General features: G+C 43.0%; 2 protein-coding genes across 2 annotated transcripts; both read left to right on the plus strand.

The window, feature by feature from the left end:
* Positions 1 to 8,666: 8,666 nt before the first annotated feature.
* Positions 8,667 to 10,072, plus strand: LOC140855874 (senescence-specific cysteine protease SAG39-like). The gene is made up of 2 exons (XM_073253087.1): positions 8,667 to 9,146; positions 9,277 to 10,072. Exons 1-2 carry the CDS (start codon positions 8,726 to 8,728, stop codon positions 9,867 to 9,869), a joined length of 1,014 nt encoding a protein of 337 aa, XP_073109188.1. The 5' UTR covers positions 8,667 to 8,725; the 3' UTR covers positions 9,870 to 10,072.
* Positions 10,073 to 11,544: 1,472 nt separating this feature from the next.
* Positions 11,545 to 12,863, plus strand: LOC140855513 (senescence-specific cysteine protease SAG39-like). Its single transcript, XM_073251402.1, has 2 exons — positions 11,545 to 12,021; positions 12,127 to 12,863. Exons 1-2 carry the CDS (start codon positions 11,598 to 11,600, stop codon positions 12,717 to 12,719), a joined length of 1,017 nt encoding a protein of 338 aa, XP_073107503.1. The 5' UTR covers positions 11,545 to 11,597; the 3' UTR covers positions 12,720 to 12,863.
* Positions 12,864 to 23,678: the final 10,815 nt, after the last annotated feature.

Consider the following 23,678-nt stretch of genomic DNA (forward strand, 5'->3'; position numbering starts at 1 on the left):
ATGCATGGTGAAAGGCTTTAACAAACGATATCTTCTTAATATTTTATGTGTAATGACTAGACAAACAATATTGAAAATATATATAATTAAGTTAATATTATAATATATCTTACATATCCCTCAGAACTCCTTTTCTCTCTTGCTATGTGAAGGATAGGGACATGCCTCTGGTTCTTGTATCTGCATCCATGGAGCACTGCTCATTAGCTTCATTTAGAGCCAAATCCTATTCTATCATTTTGCTCTATAAAAAGTTGATTTCATCAAGTTTATTAACATGATTTTACGTGATACAAATATGTATAAAATTTTAATTAAATTTGTTAATCAAAATAATTATTCATTAAACTCAAGAGACCTAAAGCAGAGCTGTATGACTATATAAGTTTACAGTATTTTATTGAGGGATGAGAAATACTATACTTTGTTGGGGATATCTGGTCAGGATACTACCACCATAGGATCTTTTCGATACCGTTTAGTACAGTAGGAAGAAAAAAAAATTAAAACAGAAATATGATCAAATATGTGGATCAGTCAAAAAGCTCATCTCTACGGGACATGCAAGCTTCACTATGAAAAAGAGAAAATTATAATGGGAGATCACACCCTCAATCCTTGTACTCCCAATCTCTCTCTCAATAAGAAGCTCTCCTTCATAAAAGCTCTCACTTTGGGAGATCTCTGAGTCTCTGAAACGATCGTTGTCTGCTGCCTAACAGTCTGCCCGAAGCACTACTGTTCTTTTACTCCCTATTGGCTGCTGCTGCTCTCTGCTCCATGATTTCAGGTCTCTACCGAACTACCACCACTCTTGATTTTCTACGGCTCTATTCAATAGTATCCCAGCATCCCTATTTAAAGGCCCAGGCCATGTGCGAAATCTCATCAAAAATAAAGTTCGAATCGGATTAGAATAGGTCACTGTATCCTATTTAGAAAATAACTCCCAATATTTCATAACACCCTCTCTCTTATTGGATCCGCAACCGCCCAAAATTACCGCACGCCCGCATCCACCAGATATCGGGACACTTTAGCTGCTACAGTGTCCCTTATACACCACGATAAAAATGTGGACCCTTAAAGGGTCCACGCGCCTGCCAACACCCCATGAAAATAGGGCAGTCCATCGTGGACCAAGAAGGAGAAAATGCGGCCTAAGCCACCCGCTTGCGGGCTGCACATGCGCACGCCTGGGCTCATGCCGCACCTATGCATCTGCGTGTTGGGCCGCACTGTCGAGCCTGGCCAACCTGCCGCCGGCTTCCACCACCCATAGGCCATGCCACCTGCTTCAGACTTCTTTCTCACGTATCTTCACCATCTGGACTCTATTTGGACTGTTTTTGGACTTGTTGGACTCCTTTCATCATCTTGGATCTCATTCTGGATTTATTATGGATCGAATCTCGAGATTTTTTTTTAACAATCTTCATCTTGACTTGATATTCGGCCTCCTCCACAATAACTCTGAGAGCTTTTGGATCTCCTCGTCTCCATATCCTGAGGCAATCATCTGCTGATCATGAATGGACAAATATGAGAGTCGAGTCAGACCGTTCGATCCTATCTTCATCATATGCTATGCTTTTCCTGACTTGAGATCTGCTCGGGGTATCTTCCTGCGATAATAGAAATCTCATCCTTCCAAGTCTCGCATCTCGTGTCCGACCCATCTCTATCTAGAGCTCCACCTCGCTCTGAGCTCCTCCTGGCTCCTGAAGCTCCATCTCACACTGAGCTCTCTACTAGATAGTAATTCTCACTCATCCTCTTCTTTCCTTCTAGCATAACACTATCGCCTCGCAATACCTTCAGAATTTTTTCACCAGCTACTGTCATATAGCCGCTCAAATCAATCTGCTCAGTGAGATAAGATTCTATCTGAAATCGGATATATATCGGACCTCCCTCAATCTTCTCACTACACCATCATGTGTCCTTCAATTGACTGTCTCGATGTCTTTAATCGCACAGTTTGATCCATCCGATAGATAAATAGTATCCTCACTACTCTCTAGAGAGTCAAACTGCTCATCTTTACAATATATATGATAGATGCATGCAGAATCTAAAATTCATTATTGGAAAGAAGTAGATACCTCATCAGATATCTCCAAGATATCATCCTCTGACTCACTACTGACCGTCGCTGTGGTAGCCCTCATTCGATTCCTGAGTTGAGGGTAATTTCTGACTAGATATCTCAACTCATCACATTAGTAACATCTGATCTTGCTTAAGTTTCTCATCTTAGACTTGGACCGTCCTCATTGCGATCTCCTGTCACTCCATTTGTCGCCTTCTGCTTCTTCAGAAACCGCCAAAGCTGAGCTGCCGTCTGAGCTTGAAGCTGGGTTCTCCCTCTTAAGAATCTCACTATGAAGAATTATCATGATGACCTCATCCATCTTCATGATACTCTTCTCCACTAAAAGAGCAATCACTAAGGACTCATAAGAAAGAGAAAGTGATGCTAGCAAGACCAACACTCTGATCTTCTCCTCAATTTTTTTATCAACACTGAGGAGGTCGGTGAAGATCTTCTAGAAGTGGTTAAGATGCTTCTGCTCGCTTTATCCCTCAGTCATCCGTAGCTGATAGAACTGTCTTCAGAGAAAAAAGGTGTTAATAAGAGACTTCGCCATGTACAACTCCTCGAGTTTCGACCACAGCACCATCGGAGAAGTCTCGTCATGCACATGGATCAGCACCTCATTCATTACGTACAAACGGATCATACTCACCATCTACATCTGAAGTCACTTTCAATCCTGTACCTCCATAGTAGTCGGCTTCTCCTTGCACAAGAGAGTATCGATCAATCCTTGCTGGATAAGCACATCCTTCATCCTTACCCACCACAATGAGAAATTACTCTTTCCATCAAATATGTTGATCTCCATCTTGATTGAGCTTATCTTTTATATCTTCAATCTTACTCACCACCATCGCAACCTACATCTTAGTACCACCTCGCTCTGATACACTTGTTAGGGATATCTGACTAGGACACCACCACTACAGAATCTTTTTGATACCACTCGGTACAGTAAAAAGAAAGAAGAAATAAAAATAAAAATATAATCAAATACGTGAATCAGCTAAAAGGCTCATCTCTATAGAGCATGTAAGCTTCACTATGAAAAAGAGAAAATTACAAGAGGAGATCACACCCTCAATCTTTGTACATCCAATCTCTCTCTCAATAAGAAACTCTCCTTCATAAAAGCTCTCTCTTTGGAAGATCCCTGAACTCCTAAAATGATTGATGTCCGCTGCCTAACAATCTGCCTGAAGCATCCATATTCTTCTGATCTTTGTTGGCTGCTGCTGCCCTTTGCTCCATAGTTTTAGGTCTCTACCGAACCACCACCACTCTCGATTTCCTGCGGCTTTATTCAATAGCACCCCAGCATCCCTATTTAAAAGCCCAGGCCGTGTGCGAAATCTCGTCAAAAACGAAATTCGAATCGGGTTAGTATAGGTCTCTGTATCCTATTTAGAAAATAACTCCCAGCATTTCATAACACCCTCTCTCTTATTGGATCCACAACCGTCAAAACTTGTTGTGCGCCCGCATTCGCCAGATATCGGGACACTGTAGCTGCTACAATGTCCCTTATACACTGTGCTAAAAATGTGGACCCTTAAAGGGTCCATGTGCCTGCCAACGCCCCATGAAAATAGGGCAGTCCATCATGGATCGGGAAGAAGAAAATGTAGCCAAGGCAGCCAGCTCGTAGGCCGTGTGTGCGCACACTTGGGCCCGTGCTGTGCCCACATGTCCGCACGCTGGGCCGTGTTGCCAGGCCTAGCTGCGTCACCGCTGACCTCTGCCATTTTATAGGTCGTGCCACCTGTTCCGAACTTCTTTCGTGGATATCTTCACTATCTAGATTCTGTTTGGACTGTTCTTGCATTCGTTGGACTTCGTTCGTCATCTTGGATCTCGTTCTAAACTTGTGGATCGAATCTCGAGATATTTTTCATAACATACTTTCATAGTTGTTTTGTATGCATGACTAGAGTGAATTTATGAAGACTGTTTGCCCCCATCATCTGTTGCTCCTAGACAACTTATGTGGAATCTTGCTTTTTATTTAGTTTTAGTTAGTATCTTGAAGTCAAATAAGAATAGGACTTCTCTTACATACTAACTAATGTAGTTCGTTACTTCAAAAAATAAAAATTACATATCCAAGAGATACCCTTCATGAAAGGCCATCTATATTCTCTTTCTTCTTTGTCAAGTCTTTTCATCCAATCTTCTTCCTGATCAAGTCATTTCTTCCATCTATAAGGCCTTCCTCATCAAGCCTAGTATTCCCCATTCTTCCTTTGTGCTTGAGTGAGATATTCATGGCATAATAGATTATTTATGATTCCTTATAATAAGTAGCAATGCCGACTATTGAATTGCCTGGTGGGATAGTCTGCAATGATCAAATGATTTTTTGTTAAAAACAAATTAAAAATATTGTAATTATTGTCACAGAAAAGGGGGAAGGGCTTCTATTACAAGTGGGTGCGAACATAAGAGGCAAAAGTGCATTGTATGTGATTTTTATTTTTGACCACTAACATATTTCCATTCTAAGAACCAAAATATGCATGTTATTTTGCATTTTTACAAAATTTAAATTAGCATAAATGATTTAATCTAATCTTGAACTACTTTTTTTGGAGTTATGGAGTCCTACACAATTATATTTTATTTTAATTTTTGAGAAAAAATTGGGGAGGGGGGTTGGGGAACCTCCCATACTTAACCATATCAAGTCCAAGTTTTTGAGGTTGCATCCCTAAAAAATCAGATCCAGAATCTTTTGGGGCTGATTAAGAGGTGGTGATCAATGAAATAAGTCATAGCTTCCAAAGTCATGCGTATATGAATGGCAAAACTCCATGTGATCAACATGCTTATGCATATTATATTCAGCATCAGACCACTTTGTCGAGTGGAATCCTTCACTTTGGCATCTTTAATCATTGTGTTTTAATTTTTTCAATTATGTCTTAGATATATCAAGAATCTATGGATCAAACTGCGTGGAGGTTTAGTTCTGTTCCTTTTTATCTTATTCATGTCTTTGGTGCATCTTTTACCCCTTTTTTTCTACCTAAATCACTGGCAGACTTAATCCTTTCATCATAGATAACAATAAAAAAACTCTCTCTCTAATCAATCTCTTCATTGAGATAAAATATGTAAACTGCTTCCATCAACATTTAAATTATCAGCTAATTAACCAAATTATATACAACCATGTGTTTTATAACATTTCTAAGCAAATTCTTTCTCAATCCATTATAATTTGGGGTGATGTCAATTATCTTTGTTTTGACCATACATAGAGATCATGTATATGTTTTTAGTATAGGATTGACACATGAGTCAATATCTATTATTGCATCATATTTGCACCATACTAAAGGCTTGGTAATATAATTTAGTTCTGGAACTCTATTTGTTCTTTAAAACCACCTACTTGAGATGCCGACTTGCCTCCCGTCTTTCTTGCATGTTCTGGACTCCTTTCCTTTAGGACCTGTTGTTCTCAGGGGATAGAAAATTTAATCAAAAATTTGTATTTTCTTTAATAAGTATTTCCAGACAACATATAGGTAGAAAAATAATTTAATTATCTTTTTTTTTATACATTAGAATGTGGCTCCATCAACTATTATCTGTGTTCTATTGCATTACTATTTTTTGAGTAAATAAAATATATTCATATTATCTATAATAACCTATATTATATAAATATTATTATTATATAATAATATCATATTATATTCATTATATTATATATTATATTACTAAATCACATAATAATAATATAATATTATATATTATTATTATAAGATTAATGATATTTTAAGAATAAAATAAAAGGATTATTTCATCGATCAATGAGAAAGTAATTTACTCATCTTCCAAATGGGTGAGTCTTTCTATCCATTTTATGGATAAATATTGTGTAGAGAAAAATAATTTAGCAATATAGAGAAGTATAAAGATATGATAAGTTGGTCGATAAAAAAACTTATCAACTTTTCAACGATATTTATCTATCAAAAATAAATCCTCAATGCCATCGGTGCATGATTATGACTTCCCATGGAACAATCCACTCTTGGAACAGTCTAAAATATTACAGTGTGACCCTACACTTGTCCACTTGTATGACTAGAGTTTTGCAGACTAGTTATTGTAGGTCTTAATCAATTGCAAGCCCGATAAATCCAAAAATAAAACTGAAATAAATACGTGAAAGAAAACGAAGTATTTGACAGAACCCATGGAACCATCCACTCTTGGAACAGTCTAAAATATTACAGTGTGACCCTACACTTGTCCACTTGTATGACTAAGGTTTTGCAGACTAGTTATTGTAGGTCTTAATCAATTGCAAGCCCGATAAATTCAAAAATAAAACTGAAATAAATACGTAAAAGAAAACAAAGTATTTGACAGACTTGTTATGTGGACTGGTCCGCGCCGTCCAAAAGAATCGTATGGCATTATCTTCTTCTTCTTCTTCTTTCTCCATTCCTTTTTGTTTTAACAAATCATCATAAGCCCAATTATTATTGATCTTGGAGGCCGGAAACCTAAAGACTAATGATAGCAACTCGGGTGCGCAGTTCTCGTTTTGATCATTGTATTGTGGCTCAAGAGGCGACTCCGGTCTACTCCTCAAGCGCGTCACGCATTTTCTGACGAACGCAGTCTATGTTCAAGCAAATCAGCTACCGCTTAACACGCTCTGCAAGACGTGTCATGCAAGTTAAGAGCGCACGTAAGATTCCAAGTTTCTTGATTTCTTCTACGCCAAGCCTCTATACAAACACTCGAGCCACCCTAGCTCTTTGCTCGCATCCCCTCCAGTACTAAATAGCTGCTTAACCGTTACCAAAGTCTTTGCACTCGTTTTCTAAAATTAAGTTTGACGAACGGCCGCAGATTCCAAAACAAACAAACAAATTGTCTGTCGAAACACGTCCTTGGCCGCTCATCACTCTTTGGAATGCTGCTCCCACAATCCATCACCCGTTTGCGAGTTTCCAAACTCCTTCCAAGCTATCAACCTCTCGTATTATAATTATGTCTGGTCCAATTTTTTGAGACTGCATCCCTGAAAGATCTGATCCATAAACTTTTGTTGTGAAGTAAGAGGTGGTGATTGTTGATACAAGTTCTAGTTTCCAAAGTGATGCATATGTGAATGGCAAAATTCCATGTGATCAACACGGTCATGCATTATATACAGCATTTTAATATTTGATCCTAGTAAATGATGAGTAGTAATGCATGCAACTAAGATTTCTTAGAATTAGATTGATTTATTTATTTCATCAGTTGACTATCTTCTTTTTCTTTTTTTTTTTTGGATAAGCAAGAATTATTTTAGGAAGGAACTATTTGCAATCGTAACTAAAAAAGATCTTGCTAAAATAATTGTAGTCTTTATCATTAAAAGAAGCAATAAAGCTTCATTTTGGAACTTGGTCGATTTTTAAAATAACTGCAATGATATTTATACTAAGTGGGCTCTCATAGTCTTTTATCATAGAATTAGATTTCTTCTTGATAATGGAGGATTGATCCACTCAAAAGATTATTTTGGCATCTTTAATTATTATATTTTATTTTTTTAAATTGTATGTATGATATACATATCAAGAATCTACGAATCAAATTCTGTGGAGGTTGATTTAGCCCTTTTTCTTTAATCAAATAAGTCACTCACAAATGAAGACCTCGCATCATAGGTAAAAATAAAGAATCCACCTCTCTTATCAATCCCACCATTGATATAAAATATGCAAATACAACAACCATCAACACTCAAATTATCAACTAATTAACCAAATATTGTTTAACCAAGTGTTTTGAACACTTGTAAGCAAATTCTTTCTCAATCCGATATAAATTTCAGGTGGTGTCAATTGTCTATGTGTTTGCTGTCTATATATATATATATTCTCTATAGGACACGCACATGAGTAGTAAACATCTGTTTTCACGTTACATTTGTACCACCCAAAAGACCTCACAATATATCATGGTTCCGGTAGTCCTCAAAGACTTGATAATATTATATGGTTCCGGTAGTCTCTTTTATTATTATTATTGTTAAATCACCTAGTTAAGATGCTGAATTACCTTACGTCTTCCTTGCACGTCTTTATTGTCATTGGTGCATGACTATGACTTCACAATGACCCACCGCCTGTTTTTTTTTTAAATTTTGGTAAGAAGACCCACCACCTGTTTACCAAATATCTGATAGACTTGGTAGCGCAAACCGGTCCGCGTCCTAAAACTCGTTATGCAAAATTTAGAGGCCACTGATAGCCACTCGGGCCGAATTTGGGTGCGCAATTCTCGTTTGGATCATTATATTGTGGCCCACGAGGCGACTCGGCTGGTCTTCTCCTGAAGTGTGTCACACGTTTTCTGGAGAGCATTGAGCGGGCGCACAGCAATATTGGACGAGCGAGACATCTACGTTCAGCCAAATCAGCTACCGCTCATCACGCTCTGGAAGACGTGTGATTATGCGTCAAGAGGACACACAAAGTTCCAGGTCTCTTCCCAGCCAAACCTCTATATAAACACTCAAGCTACCCAAGCTCTTAGCCCACATCCCCCCCAATTCTAAATAGCTACTCAACCCACTTAGCTGAACCATTCCAAAGTCTTTCCACAGCAATGGCTCACCGATGTTTTGTGCTTGCATTGATAGTCTTAGGTGTTTGGGTCTTTGGAGCCATGGCTCGTGGCATTGCCGACGTGCCCATGTCGACAAGGCACGAGCAGTGGATGGCTCAGTATGGGCGAGTCTACAAAGATACAATAGAGAAAGAGAGACGATTCCAAATCTTCAAGGACAACTACAACTACATCGAGTCCGTCAATAGAGCGGGCAATCGCAAATATAAGCTCGGACTCAATCAGTTTGCTGACATGACCAATGAGGAGGTTAAAGCATCCCACCTTGGATTCAAGCCCATGCGCTTTACAAAATCCACGACAGGAAGCTTTCAGTATGCCAACTTGACCGACGTGTCCGACAGCATAGACTGGAGAACCAAAGGTGCAGTTACCCCTATCAAGAATCAAGGCCAATGTGGTAAGACATATATAATGTACAGTGGGTTATTCTTCTCAATGAGTTTTTTAAATTTAAAGAATAGCAAGATACATGAAAGATGCTACTAAGTAACATCGAACGAGTAATCTAACCAACAACATGTATGTAGGGTGCTGTTGGGCATTCTCTTCTGTAGCAGCCATTGAAGGGATTACTCAAATCAACACTGGCAAGTTGGTCTCCTTGTCGGAGCAACAACTTGTGGACTGTGATGTCAGTGATGGAAACAATGGATGCAGCGGGGGACTCATGACTCGTGCCTTCCAATACGTCATTGATAATGGAGGGATAACAACTGAAGATAATTACCCTTACATGGCAAACGATGGCACTTGTGATACCGACAAGGCATCATCATCGGCAGCTACTATCAGCGGCTACCAGAACGTGCCCGCAAATGATGAGTCCTCGCTTTTACAGGCAGTCTCGAAGCAGCCTGTTTCAGTTGGCATTGAGGGTAGTGGGCAAGACTTCCAGCAGTACTCCAGTGGCATCTTCACGGGCCCGTGTGGAACTAATATTGACCATGCTGTGACTGCTGTTGGTTACGGGACAGCTGAGGATGGGACCAAATATTGGCTGCTCAAGAATTCATGGGGTACCACTTGGGGTGAAAATGGATATATGAGGTTGCTCCGGGGCATCGATGATGCAGAAGGTCTATGTGGCATTGCCATGCAACCTTCTTATCCAACCGCATGAATTGCAAAGGATACCTCCAGCATGGCATCTCATTAGCTATATGGTTTTTTGTTATAACTTTAGCCTGCAATAATTTTCCCAGCTCTATCTAAAATCGTAACGTGAGCTGCCTCCTATATATGTTTTGCATCAATGTCTATTGTACCAGCCATCATTTCTAATGGTTATTAAAGTATTGAAAGTTCAAAGTACTCATGGTCCTATATATTTGTCACTAGCTATATATATATCTACACAGATGCAAGCACGCGCGCACACGCAAACGCTTCAAATTTATTTCTTTTCGTATAGTTTCTTCTTCTCGCAATGATCTTCTAGCTAGAGCGGTAGTTGTTCATATTTGTCTTGAGCATCGCAAACCCGTCCAATACTGAATCATGTTATTCTCTCTCTATATATATTTTTCATTTTCTATAAGAAAAAACCTTTGACTGATCTCATTAAATTGACTTTAATAAATATCTTTGTATGAACTCAATTTTAGCTCACAAAAAATATTTTAGAAATATTAATCTACCAAAAATCAAGGTTGCATCCACCTTAAGAAACGGAGTGCATGTCATTTGTTTCTTCTTGCATAAGTGAATAAGATAAAAAGAGACTATATCATCTGATAATATGGTATTTATGCACAAAAAGTAATTCTTGTTGTTGATCTTTTTGAATTGTTTTTTAAATTTATGAAACTTATGAGTATTTATCTTTTACTATGAAAATGGAGATTTTGGTTTCTACAAGTTAAAATCCTTTTTAGGAATTAAATATTGGGTCGTTGCAAGCAAAATATTCAAAGATGAGTAAAAAGTAAGTAGGAGGAAAAGTGAATTATACTCAAAACTAGAAGATCTTAATTTATAGTTTAAGCACATATAAAAATCATGTATAATCAGATCTTAACATTGATCCATTATAAAAACATGTAAAACAATAAATTGCATGAAAATAGCCGACATAACAACATTATAAAAAAATCTCACACTTCTCTAGCCATTCACCTTGTTGTTGAGTCAACTCAAGCACCTCTACATGCGTCCTTGTATACTCCCATCATTTAAGCTCCCATATTCTCACCATATTAAAGATCCCATTCAAATCTAATTACGAATACCATAAATCTAATCACAAGCATCTCAATCGTGATCAGCTTAAATAGATCCATACTGCAATTTTCTTTAGTCCATGTAAGTCATGGACTATGTCTGCTCTGATATCAATTGTAATATCTTCGATCATATCCAAAAACACTAGCTAAAAGTCATTATTTTGATTTCTTGATCGTATAAACAAAATCTTACCAATATATAGTGAAAATCAGACTAAATATATGGATCTTCAAAAGATCGGCTTGTGATGCATGTTGGACCCCATAAGTTCTATATTTGATGCCCAACGTGGATGAAGCTATCCGTCAAGAACAACCTGTGTAGGATGCAACCCACTCCCGCAAAATAAAAGAAATTGCAACTTAGACAGCAGACCGCACGGTACGGTCCAGCTATTATAAATTGTATGATTGGTCAATCCATCCCCCTCGTTTCTATCTCCACGGCACGTAGCAAGTCCTTTTTTTTTTTTTTGGTAGGAGCACGTAGCAAGTCTTTGTCTGCTGCACGCTAATGGAATTCCCCTGCTCCAACCCTTATATAAACTCGAACCATGTTAGTGCATCTTCACAGCCTCATCGACCACCTAAATCGGTTCTTAGTTTTGCCACAGCTGAACAGCCCCATGGCTTATTTTAGCCACCAATGCTTGTGGATTACCTTGGCCATCTTGGCTATTTGGGCCTATGGAACCAAGTCCCGTTCAATCGGTGACTTGCCCATGAGGTTAAGACACGAGCAGTGGATGGCTGAATACGGACGAGAATACAAGGATGCAGCTGAGAAGGAGTACAGGTACCAAATCTTTAAGGCTAACGTGGAGTACGTCGAGTCTGTCAACAAGGCTGGTGACCGAAAATACGAGCTTGGAATCAACCAATTTGCAGACCTAACCAACGAGGAGTTCAAAGCATCTCACAATGGATACCAGCCCATGATCATGAAGCCAGCCAAGACATTCAGGTACCAAAATGTGACAGCCGCGCCCACCAGCATGGACTGGAGGACCGAGGGTGCAGTCACTCCCATCAAGGATCAAGGCGAATGTGGTAATGAAAAAATTTCTGGTCACATCGAGTACGAGTTAGTTCTAGTTCTTTGATTAACATCGCATTAACTGGTTAACTAATATCGGACGCATGCAATCGCAATAGGATGCTGCTGGGCATTCTCTGCTGTGGCGGCAACAGAAGGTATCACAAAACTCAGCACCGGCAAGTTAATCTCTTTGTCGGAGCAAGAGCTTGTGGATTGTGACGTTAATGGTGAGGACCAAGGATGCAATGGTGGTCTAATGGATGATGCCTTCCAATTTATTATTGACAATGGAGGTTTAACAACAGAGAGTAACTATCCTTATAAGGCATCGGATGGCACTTGCAACACCAACAAGGCATCCTCTAGTGCAGCCACCATCAGTGGCTATGAAGATGTCCCCTCAAACAGCGAGTCAGCCCTCTTGAAGGCTGTGGCCAACCAGCCTGTGTCAGTTGCCATTGATGCAGGTGGCTCGGACTTTCAGTTGTATAAAAGTGGTGTATTCACTGGTGCCTGTGGAACTGAATTGGACCATGGCGTTACTGCTGTTGGCTACGGGAAGACTGCCGATGGGATTAAGTATTGGCTGGTGAAGAACTCATGGGGTAAGTCGTGGGGTGAGAGCGGATACATAAGGATGGAACGAGATGTTGATGCGGCTGAAGGGCTCTGTGGCATTGCCATGGAGGCTTCTTATCCAACTGCATGAATTCGGAAACTCTCTCCTATTTCTGTATGATATTGGCGATTGGCACCAGCTTGTGTTTATGGATCAGTCTTAATTTCAATCATGCCACCATTTCTTCAATGTAAATTTGAAGCATGAAATTGTACTCGAACTTCATTTAAGTAAGTCATGATGTGATCTTGGATTTCTACACAAATCTGGGTTTCAACATTATAGCATATATGTTCATCTTATACTTTGTTTGCTTGTTGAGGCTTGGATTGATTATTCACAATATGATCTCTTCATGAAGCGGGTTTGCTGGGATAAAATTAAAAAAGAGAAATAAAGTTTTTCTTTTCTGCCTTTTTATGTATGAAATTTTAAAGTTTGATTTGATCTATTGACAATCTTATCACCATAAACTGCATTGGTCAATTGAGAGCATAGATTTAACAAATTAGGTTTACCATTTCGTATGTGGCTCCTACGTTGCTCGTCTTTTTTCAAAAGAAATACTAGTCGGAATGTCACTTTGGCTTTAAATCTAAAACTCTGTCTTGAGTCTAGCTGTGAATCGAGGAGAGCCGTCTAAAATAGAAGAGTCGAGCCTTGCTGGTTGGATCTATAACTTGCAAGCTGTTAACTCGATCTCTATCCAATGCGTGTTATGAGAAATTCTTTATACACCGCACGCAGTGTAAAAAAAATACACCGCTCTATCTTATTGGGCCACATAACCACTATTTTTTAATGTGAGTTTAATATGCACAGTTGTACTTTTTTTTGTTTGAGATTTTGAATGATAAAAATATTCGTCTCTTTCTAAAAATTTTATGACATCGTATGGTGATATTATGACGTCATGTGATGATATTATGACCTGCACAAGATGTCATAATTTTTGCATAGAATGTCATAATTTTGGTAGGGATATTTTCATCATTTAAAAATTTCATAAAATTTTTAATAATGAAAACATCCTTCTCTCTTGAAGACATTCCGTGAAAAAATTATAACATCTTGTATAGGAAATCATAATTTTACGATGTCATAATATCACCATACGATATCATAATCTTTTCAAAATGAGAGAAGTATTTTCATCATTTAAAATTTCAAACGAAAAAGTAAAACTGCAGATATTAAAAATATATGAAAAAATAATGACTATATGGCCTAATCAGATGGGATGGTATATCTTTTCTGCACCACAAGTGACGTACAAAGAATTTTGCTGCATGTCGTGGACTAAGGCAAGGTTTAGGCCGAGAAATGTTGACTTGATAAGACTGGCCAGGCCACCTTGGATAACACTTTATGAACCCAAATTGATTTCGTAACTCATAGACAAATCCTTGACCGAGGCCCAGTGGAGTCTTAAGCCTTGCCCTGGGTCTGGGCTAGGCCTAATTTGGTTCACATGTTGAGACCCAGCATCCGCTAGAGCCCAGAAAACGCACAGTGGCTTGAGCTTGACCCATCAGCTATTAGTCCTTATAAATTTATCGTAAGTTGTAAGCTAGTTATATATATTTTTTCTTTTTTCATTGACAAAAAGCTATTTCTTTTTAATCACTCAATAAACAGGACCATCGTAATGTTTCACAAATAGACGAGAAAAAAATCTTAAACAGAAGTCACAAAAGTTGCTTCTTTGGAAAGCCAGTTTGTTAGAAAGGGAACCTAGCAGGCTAATTCACCATCTCCTAAAGCAGGACAATATTGCTTTAGTTTTGTTACTTGCAAATGATAGAGGAACGCATTCAATTTTTTGAGGTAAAGCGTGTGATATAAACTTCATGAGTAAGTATGGGACATCACAGCCAAATTGGTTAGTGAATGCGTACCATCAAACAAACAGTAATTGATTTAATGAGTACTATCAAATTGGTCAGTTAATGGCACATGTGCCAAACGCCACCAACCAGACTCCTGTAGAGTGAGAAACTACAACGCATGCATTTCCATGCTTTTCATCAACAAAACAACCTCTCTTTTCTTGAGAAAGAGAATATTAAAGATCACTTCTATGAACAGAAAATTTCACTTAAAAACATATCATATCGTGTTGCTTGACATGTACCCCTCAGCATTTAAGCTCACATATGCAACTTCTGATAAAGGAATAAAAAGAAAACATTCTCTTTAATTTCTTTGATTAAAAAGATGGTTGTAACTCAAATCAGCATAGAATAAAGCCAAAAGAATTCTGTGGATTCTTTTAATAATCAACAAAATAAAATCTTTTAACATTTTATGTTAAAATTAAGAATTCTTGGATTAATAGTCAGGTAGTTTGATCCTTTATCCAAATATTGCCATCAGGCGTCGCTGATCTCTCCCTTTCCAAGTCAATGATTATGACAAGCAATCGATGCGTCCGGCCAAGGGCACCTCAACGTCTGATGAAGGCTCGCTGCATGGCCCCCGTCTCCCTCCAGCCGCTGTTGGAGCAAAAGTCCAAGCACAACTAATTGCGGTTTGATCTTTTGCTCGGCGGTGGCCGTCATCATGATCTGGACCGGGATAAGTCCCCTCCAACTGCAATTAGCTTCCAGTGGACGCACCACCACTCGCGCCATGCGCGACAGTACCAATTGGTTCGCACTTGGCCACCACGAGACCTATAATTGAGAAGAAGGCAAGTGGCTAAAGAAAATTCCGTGCTCGACGACCCCAGATCACGGCCCACACATTTTGAATTTGCCGGCATTACAATTGGATTGATTGTCGCCGGACTTTTGTGGTCCCGCGCCATGTGATTGTGGGGCGCTGTCCCAGTGAAGATTGTTGCTATCAATGGATCAAAGAAACGAAAATTTCTCCTTAAAAAAAAAGAGAGTAAAATATAATTAAGTTGCATTTTAAACCCAAGCAGCTAGAGCCTTCTTTTTCTTTTTCTTTTGCTTTTTTTTTTTTTCAATGGTGTGCAAACCATCAGGCAGGCCAACCTTGGCGTGGCGTATCAGTAAGTGGACACCTCATCTTTATATGTGTGAAGTAGTTTTTTTTTTTTGAAAGTGACGTGCGTGAAATGGTTATAAATTATAAAAATTGCTAGTCCGAAGTGGAGTCTTAGGTGGCATATTTAAGCAACCCACAAAAGGCAAAAAAATACAAACGAATATTCTAGGAAAGCATTATTGAAAAATATGAAAAAGCATTGAATCAGCTAAATAATACAACAAAATTGACAAAAATGTTGTGAGTTGTGCAATTGTCTTAATGAGCACGCCTCTTTACCTATAAAGAGCATGGGAAACACAGAAACATTCTAGGAAAGCATATTTGAAATTATAAAAAAGCATTGAATTAGCTAGATTAAACAAAATGAATAGCTAAATAATGTGACTTGGCTCCATCTTCACTGTAATTAATGTTATGTGCAAAAATACCTTATTATCGATAATAGCGATGGTAATGCCACCATATTATCGATTGTTTCGAATGTAAAAATTATTTATATATGTCAAATGCTTGAAGAAACACCTCCTAAGATTCCATTCTAGAACCAGTTTCAACCGCTAAACAACGACCTAGTTTTCAATACATGTTTAGAACAGAAAAGAAACACATGACATCTAAGAAACAGACAGGTTTCCAACCATCCATTGTGTGTATCTAATTTTGAAAGCTCCTTCTAAATGTACTTCAGTGAACTTATAGTCTTAGGCAATGAGGAGCCAGAGGTTTCAAATGCCACAAATGGCGGCTACGTGACACAATGTCTTACCCTTCTTGTTTAGAATGCTCCGAGCAAAAATAAGAAGCCTTAACATGCATCACTCCAAAGGCATTTCCTACTCAGCAGAATTTCTTCCCTTAGATAACTCCAAGGATACTAGGACATTCATTTTGTGCATACTAGGTTCCTTTGAGTTACACCTATTGCCTCCGCATATAAATTGTTTTTTTTTTTTTGGGTAGGATGGATAAACTATACCTAACAAATATAGATACATTTATAGGAATCAGAGTACAAGAATATCAAGGACAACGAAAGAGGAGATAAATTGAGATCCCACAAAGTCATGGCCATATAAGATAAATAGAAATCTCATTTACACGAAAGACTATCCTTTAAGTCATACCTTCTTTGCCACATGTGAAGCAGCATGAGTGCCAAACCCGTGCATCATAGGAACTATCTCCATCCTGTTATACCTCCAGGACCATCCAATGGCTGACCCCTTAAACTCCTGAATACAAACCGTTTAAGTGGAAAGAAACAAACTATATGTGGACCAGATCATTATGAACAAATTTTAGGTCAAAATCTCATATGGTAAAAGAAAAATCGCAGTTAAAATACCAACTTTCTATGGCCACTTCAAAACGATTCTGGGTGCTCGCCCAAAATCATAGACCTGACCACACTGATTTCCTTGACAAGTCCAAATTCCAAAGATATCTACGGCATGGTCTGACAGTGACAAGGATCAGACGTTCTTCCAGCTATACTATCAGTGGATCTTTTTTGCCGCTATCATTCTTTGTTAGAAAGAATCGCCCGTCTGTCTTTTCTGCTGTGGTTCTTGTTAAATTTTGTGTGCACTGATAGCCAAACTTGGTTTCACTCCAGCTCTTTCTATCCTCTTGTGAATATTATGTAAATACTTAGAAAACGCTGTTTTTTCTCCCTCATTCTTAATAAATTGAGGTGGTTCTTTTTTTGGCCTCCCTTTCAATTAAAAAGAAACAAGAATTGCATGCGAGTCTTTCATGGCAATCAACAACAGATCTTGAGTCCTTGACCATATAAAATCCGTTTCTTCTCGCCACAAATCTTGATAGCTTCATTTTGGTCATCGACTGCATGCCTCCCACATCCGAAGCACAAAAGCAAGCGACAAACAAGTAGACACAAAGCATGTGATTGATGTCTTCAGTGATCCTGGTAACAGACCAAAGCACGCGACAACCTTCACTGACTCCATAGAAAAACCTCTCTTGTTTGCCAATAGATTCCGTATTGATGGTTTCTGGCATCCATAGATATATCTTGGGTAGTACACCCTCCGGACGACTTCTGTTTCCATCTGACCCGTCTATTTGCAGCACCTAATCATCATTAGGTGGGTGGCAAAACTAACAGGAGATTAGCAATGGGCCACCTAGGACAAGTAGTCTAAAGGCATTTAAAGTTTAAATGCAGATCAGTGCAGGTTAAGTAGAAAGAAAGCAAACAAAATTAAACAACAAATTCTACTGTAGCAAGGGCTACCAAATAATAGCGCACTAATTGGCCATGGTAGGCAGCTCACCAAACACTAATCGGCTTTGCTTCGAGTGAGGATTTTGTTGTTTTTAACCAGCGGAAGTAATAATAATATAATAACACGAGTGAGCCTGACCCCATGTTTCTCTTCTCACTCTAAAGAAGTCAAGCCAACCCCACCTCGTATTATCCCTCCCACTTTGCCTCAAATCCTTCCCATAAAGTACCATTACTACGGATATAAAATTCTAGTGGATCAACATCCGTGACGCGAGGTTGGTCCTTGGCCCCACTGTCACGGGAGGAGATGGCCTGGTCCTTTTTAATACCTCTGTTAAGAGCACCACTTTCATTTCTCCGACCAAAAAAAAAAAAAAGGCTGCGGCATGAAAAAGGAAAAAGAACACCAAATAATGGAGCATGTATTATATTTAGTCATGTTTTTTGTACCCTTCAAAATTTAAAACGTTATATTCTTGCACCCTGCTGGTTGTTGTTATCATAATGTTAACAAAGGTATGCGATAATAGATTCACCAAAAAAAAATATGTGTTGTGGGATGGGCATCGGAGGCATCGAGCTCGAAAATTTCATATCAAAAACAAGCAAGAGACTCTACTGCTTATTAGTGCGAGTTCTCCCTCTCCCACGTGAGGCACCTTTTGGGGGCAAAACCGTGAGGAGCGGGGTGTTGACCGGGTCAAAGGCCCGGGCCCCGTTCCAAAGCGGACAATACTTCACGATTGGATGGAGGAGATGGTTCCGCTCTAAGGGCAGTAGATCTCGACACCTGGCGCCGTCTGTGGAATCCCGTCCCCTACCTGCAGCAGTAGACTCCCTTGCTGGGGGGCTCTGTTGTGGGATGGGCATCGGGGGCATCGAGCCCAAAAGTCCCATACCGAAAACAAGCAAGAGACTCTACTGCTTATTAGTGCGAGTTCCCCCTCTCCCACGTGAGGCGCCTTTTGGGGGCAAAACCGTGAGGGGAGGGGTGTTGACCGGGTCAAAGGTTCGGGCCCCGTTCCAAAGCAGACAATACTTCACGATTGGGTGGAGGAGATGGTTCCGCTCTAAGGGCAGTAGATCTCGACACCTGGCGCCGTCTGTGGGAATCCGTCCCCTACCTGCAGCAATAGACTCCCTTGCTGGAGGGCTCTGTTGTGGGATGGGCATTGGGGGCATCGAGCCCGAAAGTCCCATACCGGAAACAAGCAAGAGACGCTACTGCTTATTAGTGCGAGTTTCCCCTCTCCCACGTGAGGCGCCTTTTGGGGGCAAAACCGTGAGGGGCGGGGTGTTGACCGGGTCAAAGGCCCGGGCCCCGTTCCAAAGCGGACAATACTTCACGATTGGGTGGAGGAGATGGTTCCGCTCTAAGGGCAGTAGATCTCGACACCTGGCGCCGTCTGTGGGAACCCGTCCCCTACCTGCAGCAGTAGACTCCCTTGCTGGGGGGCTCTATTGTGGGATGGGCATCGGGGGCATCGAGCCCGAAAGTCCCATACCGAAAATAAGCAAGAGACTCTACTGCTGATTAGTGCGAGTTCCCCCTCTCCCACGTGAGGCACCTTTTGGGGGCAAAACCGTGAGGGGCGGGGTGTTGACCGGATCAAAGGCCTGGGCCCCGTTCCAAAGCGGACAATACTTCACGATTGGGTGGAGGAGATGGTTCCACTCTAAGGGCAGTAGATCTCGATTCTGTTGTGGGATGGGCATCGGGGGCATCGAGCCCGAAAGTCCCATACCGGAAACAAGCAAGAGACTTTACTGCTTATTAGTGCGAGTTCCCCCTCTCCCACGTGAGGCGCCTTTTGGGGGCAAAACCGTGAGGGGCGGGGTGTTGACCGGGTCAAAGGTCCGGGCCCCGTTCCAAAGCGGACAATACTTCACGATTGGGTGGAGGAGATGGTTTCGCTCTAAAGGCAGTAGATCTCGACACCTGGCGTCTTTTGTGGGAACCCGTCCCCTACCTGCAGCAGTAGACTCCCTTGTTGGGGGGCTCTGTTGTGGGATGGGCATCGGGGGCATCGAGCCCGAAAGTCCCATACCGGAAACAAGCAAGAGACTCTACTGCTTATTAGTGCGAGTTCCCCCTCTCCCACGTGAGGCGCCTTTTGGGGGCAAAACCGTGAGGGGCGGGGTGTTGATCGGGTCAAAGGCCCGAGTCCCGTTCCAAAGCGGACAATACTTCACGATTGGGTGGAGGAGATGGTTTCGCTCTAAGGGTAGTAGATCTCGACACCTTAACTGTTGGGATATACCGACCGACGACCCGACGGACGATCCCGATTGACGACCGACGGATGACTCCGACTCCGATGGACGACTCCGACGGACGACCCCGACCAACGACCGACTAACGACTCCAAAGGATGACCCCGACCGACGACCGACGGACGATTCCGATGGACGACCCCGACCGACGACCGACGGACGACTCCGACGGACCAATCCCGACGGATGACTCCGACGGACCGATCCTGACGGACGACTCCGACGGACGACCCCGACGGACGGCTGCCGACAATATCCGACCGAAGGTGTGTCGGCCGAACCGACCCATGCTGTTTTCGACCGACCGAGCGGCCGAACCCATATTACCGACTCACTGTCGGGGGTGGCAGCCGACGTCCGACTTAAGCAAGACACTAGACCAGCCGACGGTGCCGCCGGATCATCACCCGACGTCCCGACAGTCGAATATCGATGTATGATCGGCCAGCCCTCCCAAATACCGTACGACCGCTATGGGCTGCTGTCCTGTCAAGGATGTGCTGTGTGACCACCCTGAAACATTGTCCTGCCAAGGACATGGGTTGATTCTGACAACCCGCGGCGATTTGACAGTCCACAGCGACTCTGACAGCCTCCGACGATTTGACAACTCCTCCCATTGTCTGCGCCATTAATGACAGTGCCATGCCGCGCTCTACTATAAAACGGGGAAGGCAACAGTGCTGGAGGAGGTCCATTCAAAACCCCTAAACCCCTCCTCTCTAGCTCTCGCTCTCTCTCGTTGAGCTCCTTGTTTTCTTTTCACTGTTGCCTAATCTCCTCTCTGACTTGACCATCGGAGGGTCCCCGTCGGAGCCACCTCCGGTCAGTGCGGACTTTCTTTTACAGGCGCTCGTTCCCGACGACCAGGCGATGAGGGGATTGACCGCAATAGATTGGCGTGCCAGGTAGGGGGGATCGACAGCACCAGAGATTGTAACCCCTGCGGAACTCGAAGCATCTCCTAAGATGACAAGAACGAGAGCTCAGCGGTCGATGGTCACTGGATCGGCGAGGCGCTCTTCCCGTCGGGAAGAGGCCTCTCTTCCATCCTCCATGGCGGAACCTAGCTCTCCGTATCCCGCGGTGACCACGGAGGCACAGATCGCGGTGATCGTGCGGCAGATGACCGTGCTGACAGACGCGGTCAAGAGCCTTCAGCAACAACCGATCCGGTTGCCGTCCTCGCCGGCGGAGCAACCGACGGCACGTCCGATGCCCTCCCGGAGCAGCCGCCGAAACCCGCGTCGGTCTCCGTCGCCTCCTCGGGAGCACCTGCCACAGCGCTCCCACCAAGAGGAGGAGGGGCGGCTGTGGCGTGACACCCATCGGTCCCGACGGTCATCTCCCTCCCAGCTGGAACGAGCGAGGAAGGAAAAGCGGCCGCGAACACCGTCTGCCTCTCTCTCGGACTCATCAGGAGACTCCACCCTCGGGGTCTCTCAGCACCGATGAATCGACGACTACGAACGTAGGTTCGAAGAAATCGACCGTCGGCTTATCCAACTGCAGGTGGACGGACAGAAGTCCTCAAACGACGTTGACTTCCAGACCGCCCAACCTCCCGACTCATCCCCGACGAACCGATCCCCAATCGGTTCAAGATACCACACGTGGAACCTTATGATGGCTCCACCGACCCAGTCGACCACTTGGAGAGCTACAAGGCTCTCATGACGATTCAGGAGGCAACCGACGCTCTTCTTTGCATCGGCTTCCCCGCTACGCTCCGCAAAGCTGTCAGGACCTGGTACTCCGATCTTCGATCGGGAAGTATCCACTCCTTCGGGCAGCTCGAACATTCCTTCGTGGTCCATTTCAGCACCAGTCGGAAGCCGCCACGAATCTTGGACAGTCTTTTCTCCCTCAAGCAGAGAGAAAATGAGACTCTACGACACTTTGTGATGCGATTCAACGCGGCCACGCTTGAGGTTCGGGACCTCAACGAAGACATGACTATCTCGGCCATGAAGAGGGGGCTAAGGGGGTCCCATTTCACATACTCCTTGGACAAGACCCTCCCTCGGACATACGCCGAACTGCTGGAGCGCACGTACAAGTACATGCGCGCGGACGAAGGAGCTTCCGACCGACGCCTGACTTAAGGCACGGGCCGAAAGAAAAAATAGAAGAAAGGTCGGGCCCATGCTGAACCCAGCAGGCCCTCCACCGATAGACGGGTCTTGCCCCGATGACGGAGTCCGAGGCCGACGCATTGTAAGTATGACTCCTACACCCCTCTCCCCGCTCCTCGTGCACAGATCCTGATAGAGATCGAAGGAGCGAAGAATCTACGATGACCTCGGCCTCTGAAGGCAAAAGGCTCCGACCAACACGGCCGATCGTCGATCGCCGAATCAATGGCTCGATCGTCGAACCAACACAGCCGATCGTCGATCATCGAATCAATGGCTCGATTGCCGATCGTCGAACCAACACAGCCGATCGCCGATCATCGAATCAATGGCTCGATCATCGATCGCCGAACCGATGGCCTCGATCTCTGAAGGCAAAAGGCCCCGACCAACATGGCTCGATCACCGATCGTCGAATCAACGGCTCGATCACCGATCGTCGAACCGACGGCCTCGGCCTCTGAAGGCAAAAGGCTCCGACCAACATGGCTCGATCACCGATCGCTGAACCAACGGCCTCAGCCTCTGAAGGCAAAAGGCCTCGACCAACATGGCTCGATCGCCGATCGCCGAATCAACGGCTCGATCATCGATCGCCGAACCGACGGCCTCGGCCTCTGAAGGCAAAAGGCCCCGACTAACATGGCTCGATCGCCGATCATCGAATCAATGGCTCGATCATCGATCGCCGAACCGACGGCCTCAGCCTCTGAAGGCAAAAGGCTCCGACCAACATGGCTCGATCATCGATCACCGAATCAATGGCTCGATCATCGATCGCCGAACCGACGGCCTCGGCCTCTGAAGGTAAAAGGCCCCGACCAACATGGCTCGATCACCGATCGCCGAACCGATGGCCTCGGCCTCTGAAGGCAAAAGGCCCCGACCAACATGGCTCGATCGTCGATCGTCGAATCAACGGCTCGATCACCGATCACCGAACCGACGGCCTCGGCCTTTGAAGACAAAAGGCCCCGACCAATATGGCTCGATCATCGATCGCCGAATCAACGGCTTGATCACCGATCGCTGAACCGACGGCCTCGGCCTCTGAAGGCAAAAGGCCCCGACCAACATAGCTCGATTGCCGATCGCCGAATCTACGACTCCGTCGTCGGCCTGATCGTCGAATCGCCGAACCAACGGCTCAATCTACGTCTTGATCGTCGAGGACACATCGGATTCTACGACGGAGATCGAAGGGGCGGAATATCTACGACGGCCCCCACCTCTGAAGGCAAAGGGCTTCGACTAATGCGGCTGGCTAACTTGCCGACTTAGCTTCGACTAAGAAGGGCAAAACGCCAAGATGACCGCAGTCGCATTCGCGACATACCGATCTGGTCACGACCGGTCGAAGGATATTCGGCT

Source organism: Elaeis guineensis, chromosome 2 (assembly GCF_000442705.2).
Source record: "Elaeis guineensis isolate ETL-2024a chromosome 2, EG11, whole genome shotgun sequence".
Taxonomy (NCBI): domain Eukaryota; kingdom Viridiplantae; phylum Streptophyta; class Magnoliopsida; order Arecales; family Arecaceae; genus Elaeis; species Elaeis guineensis.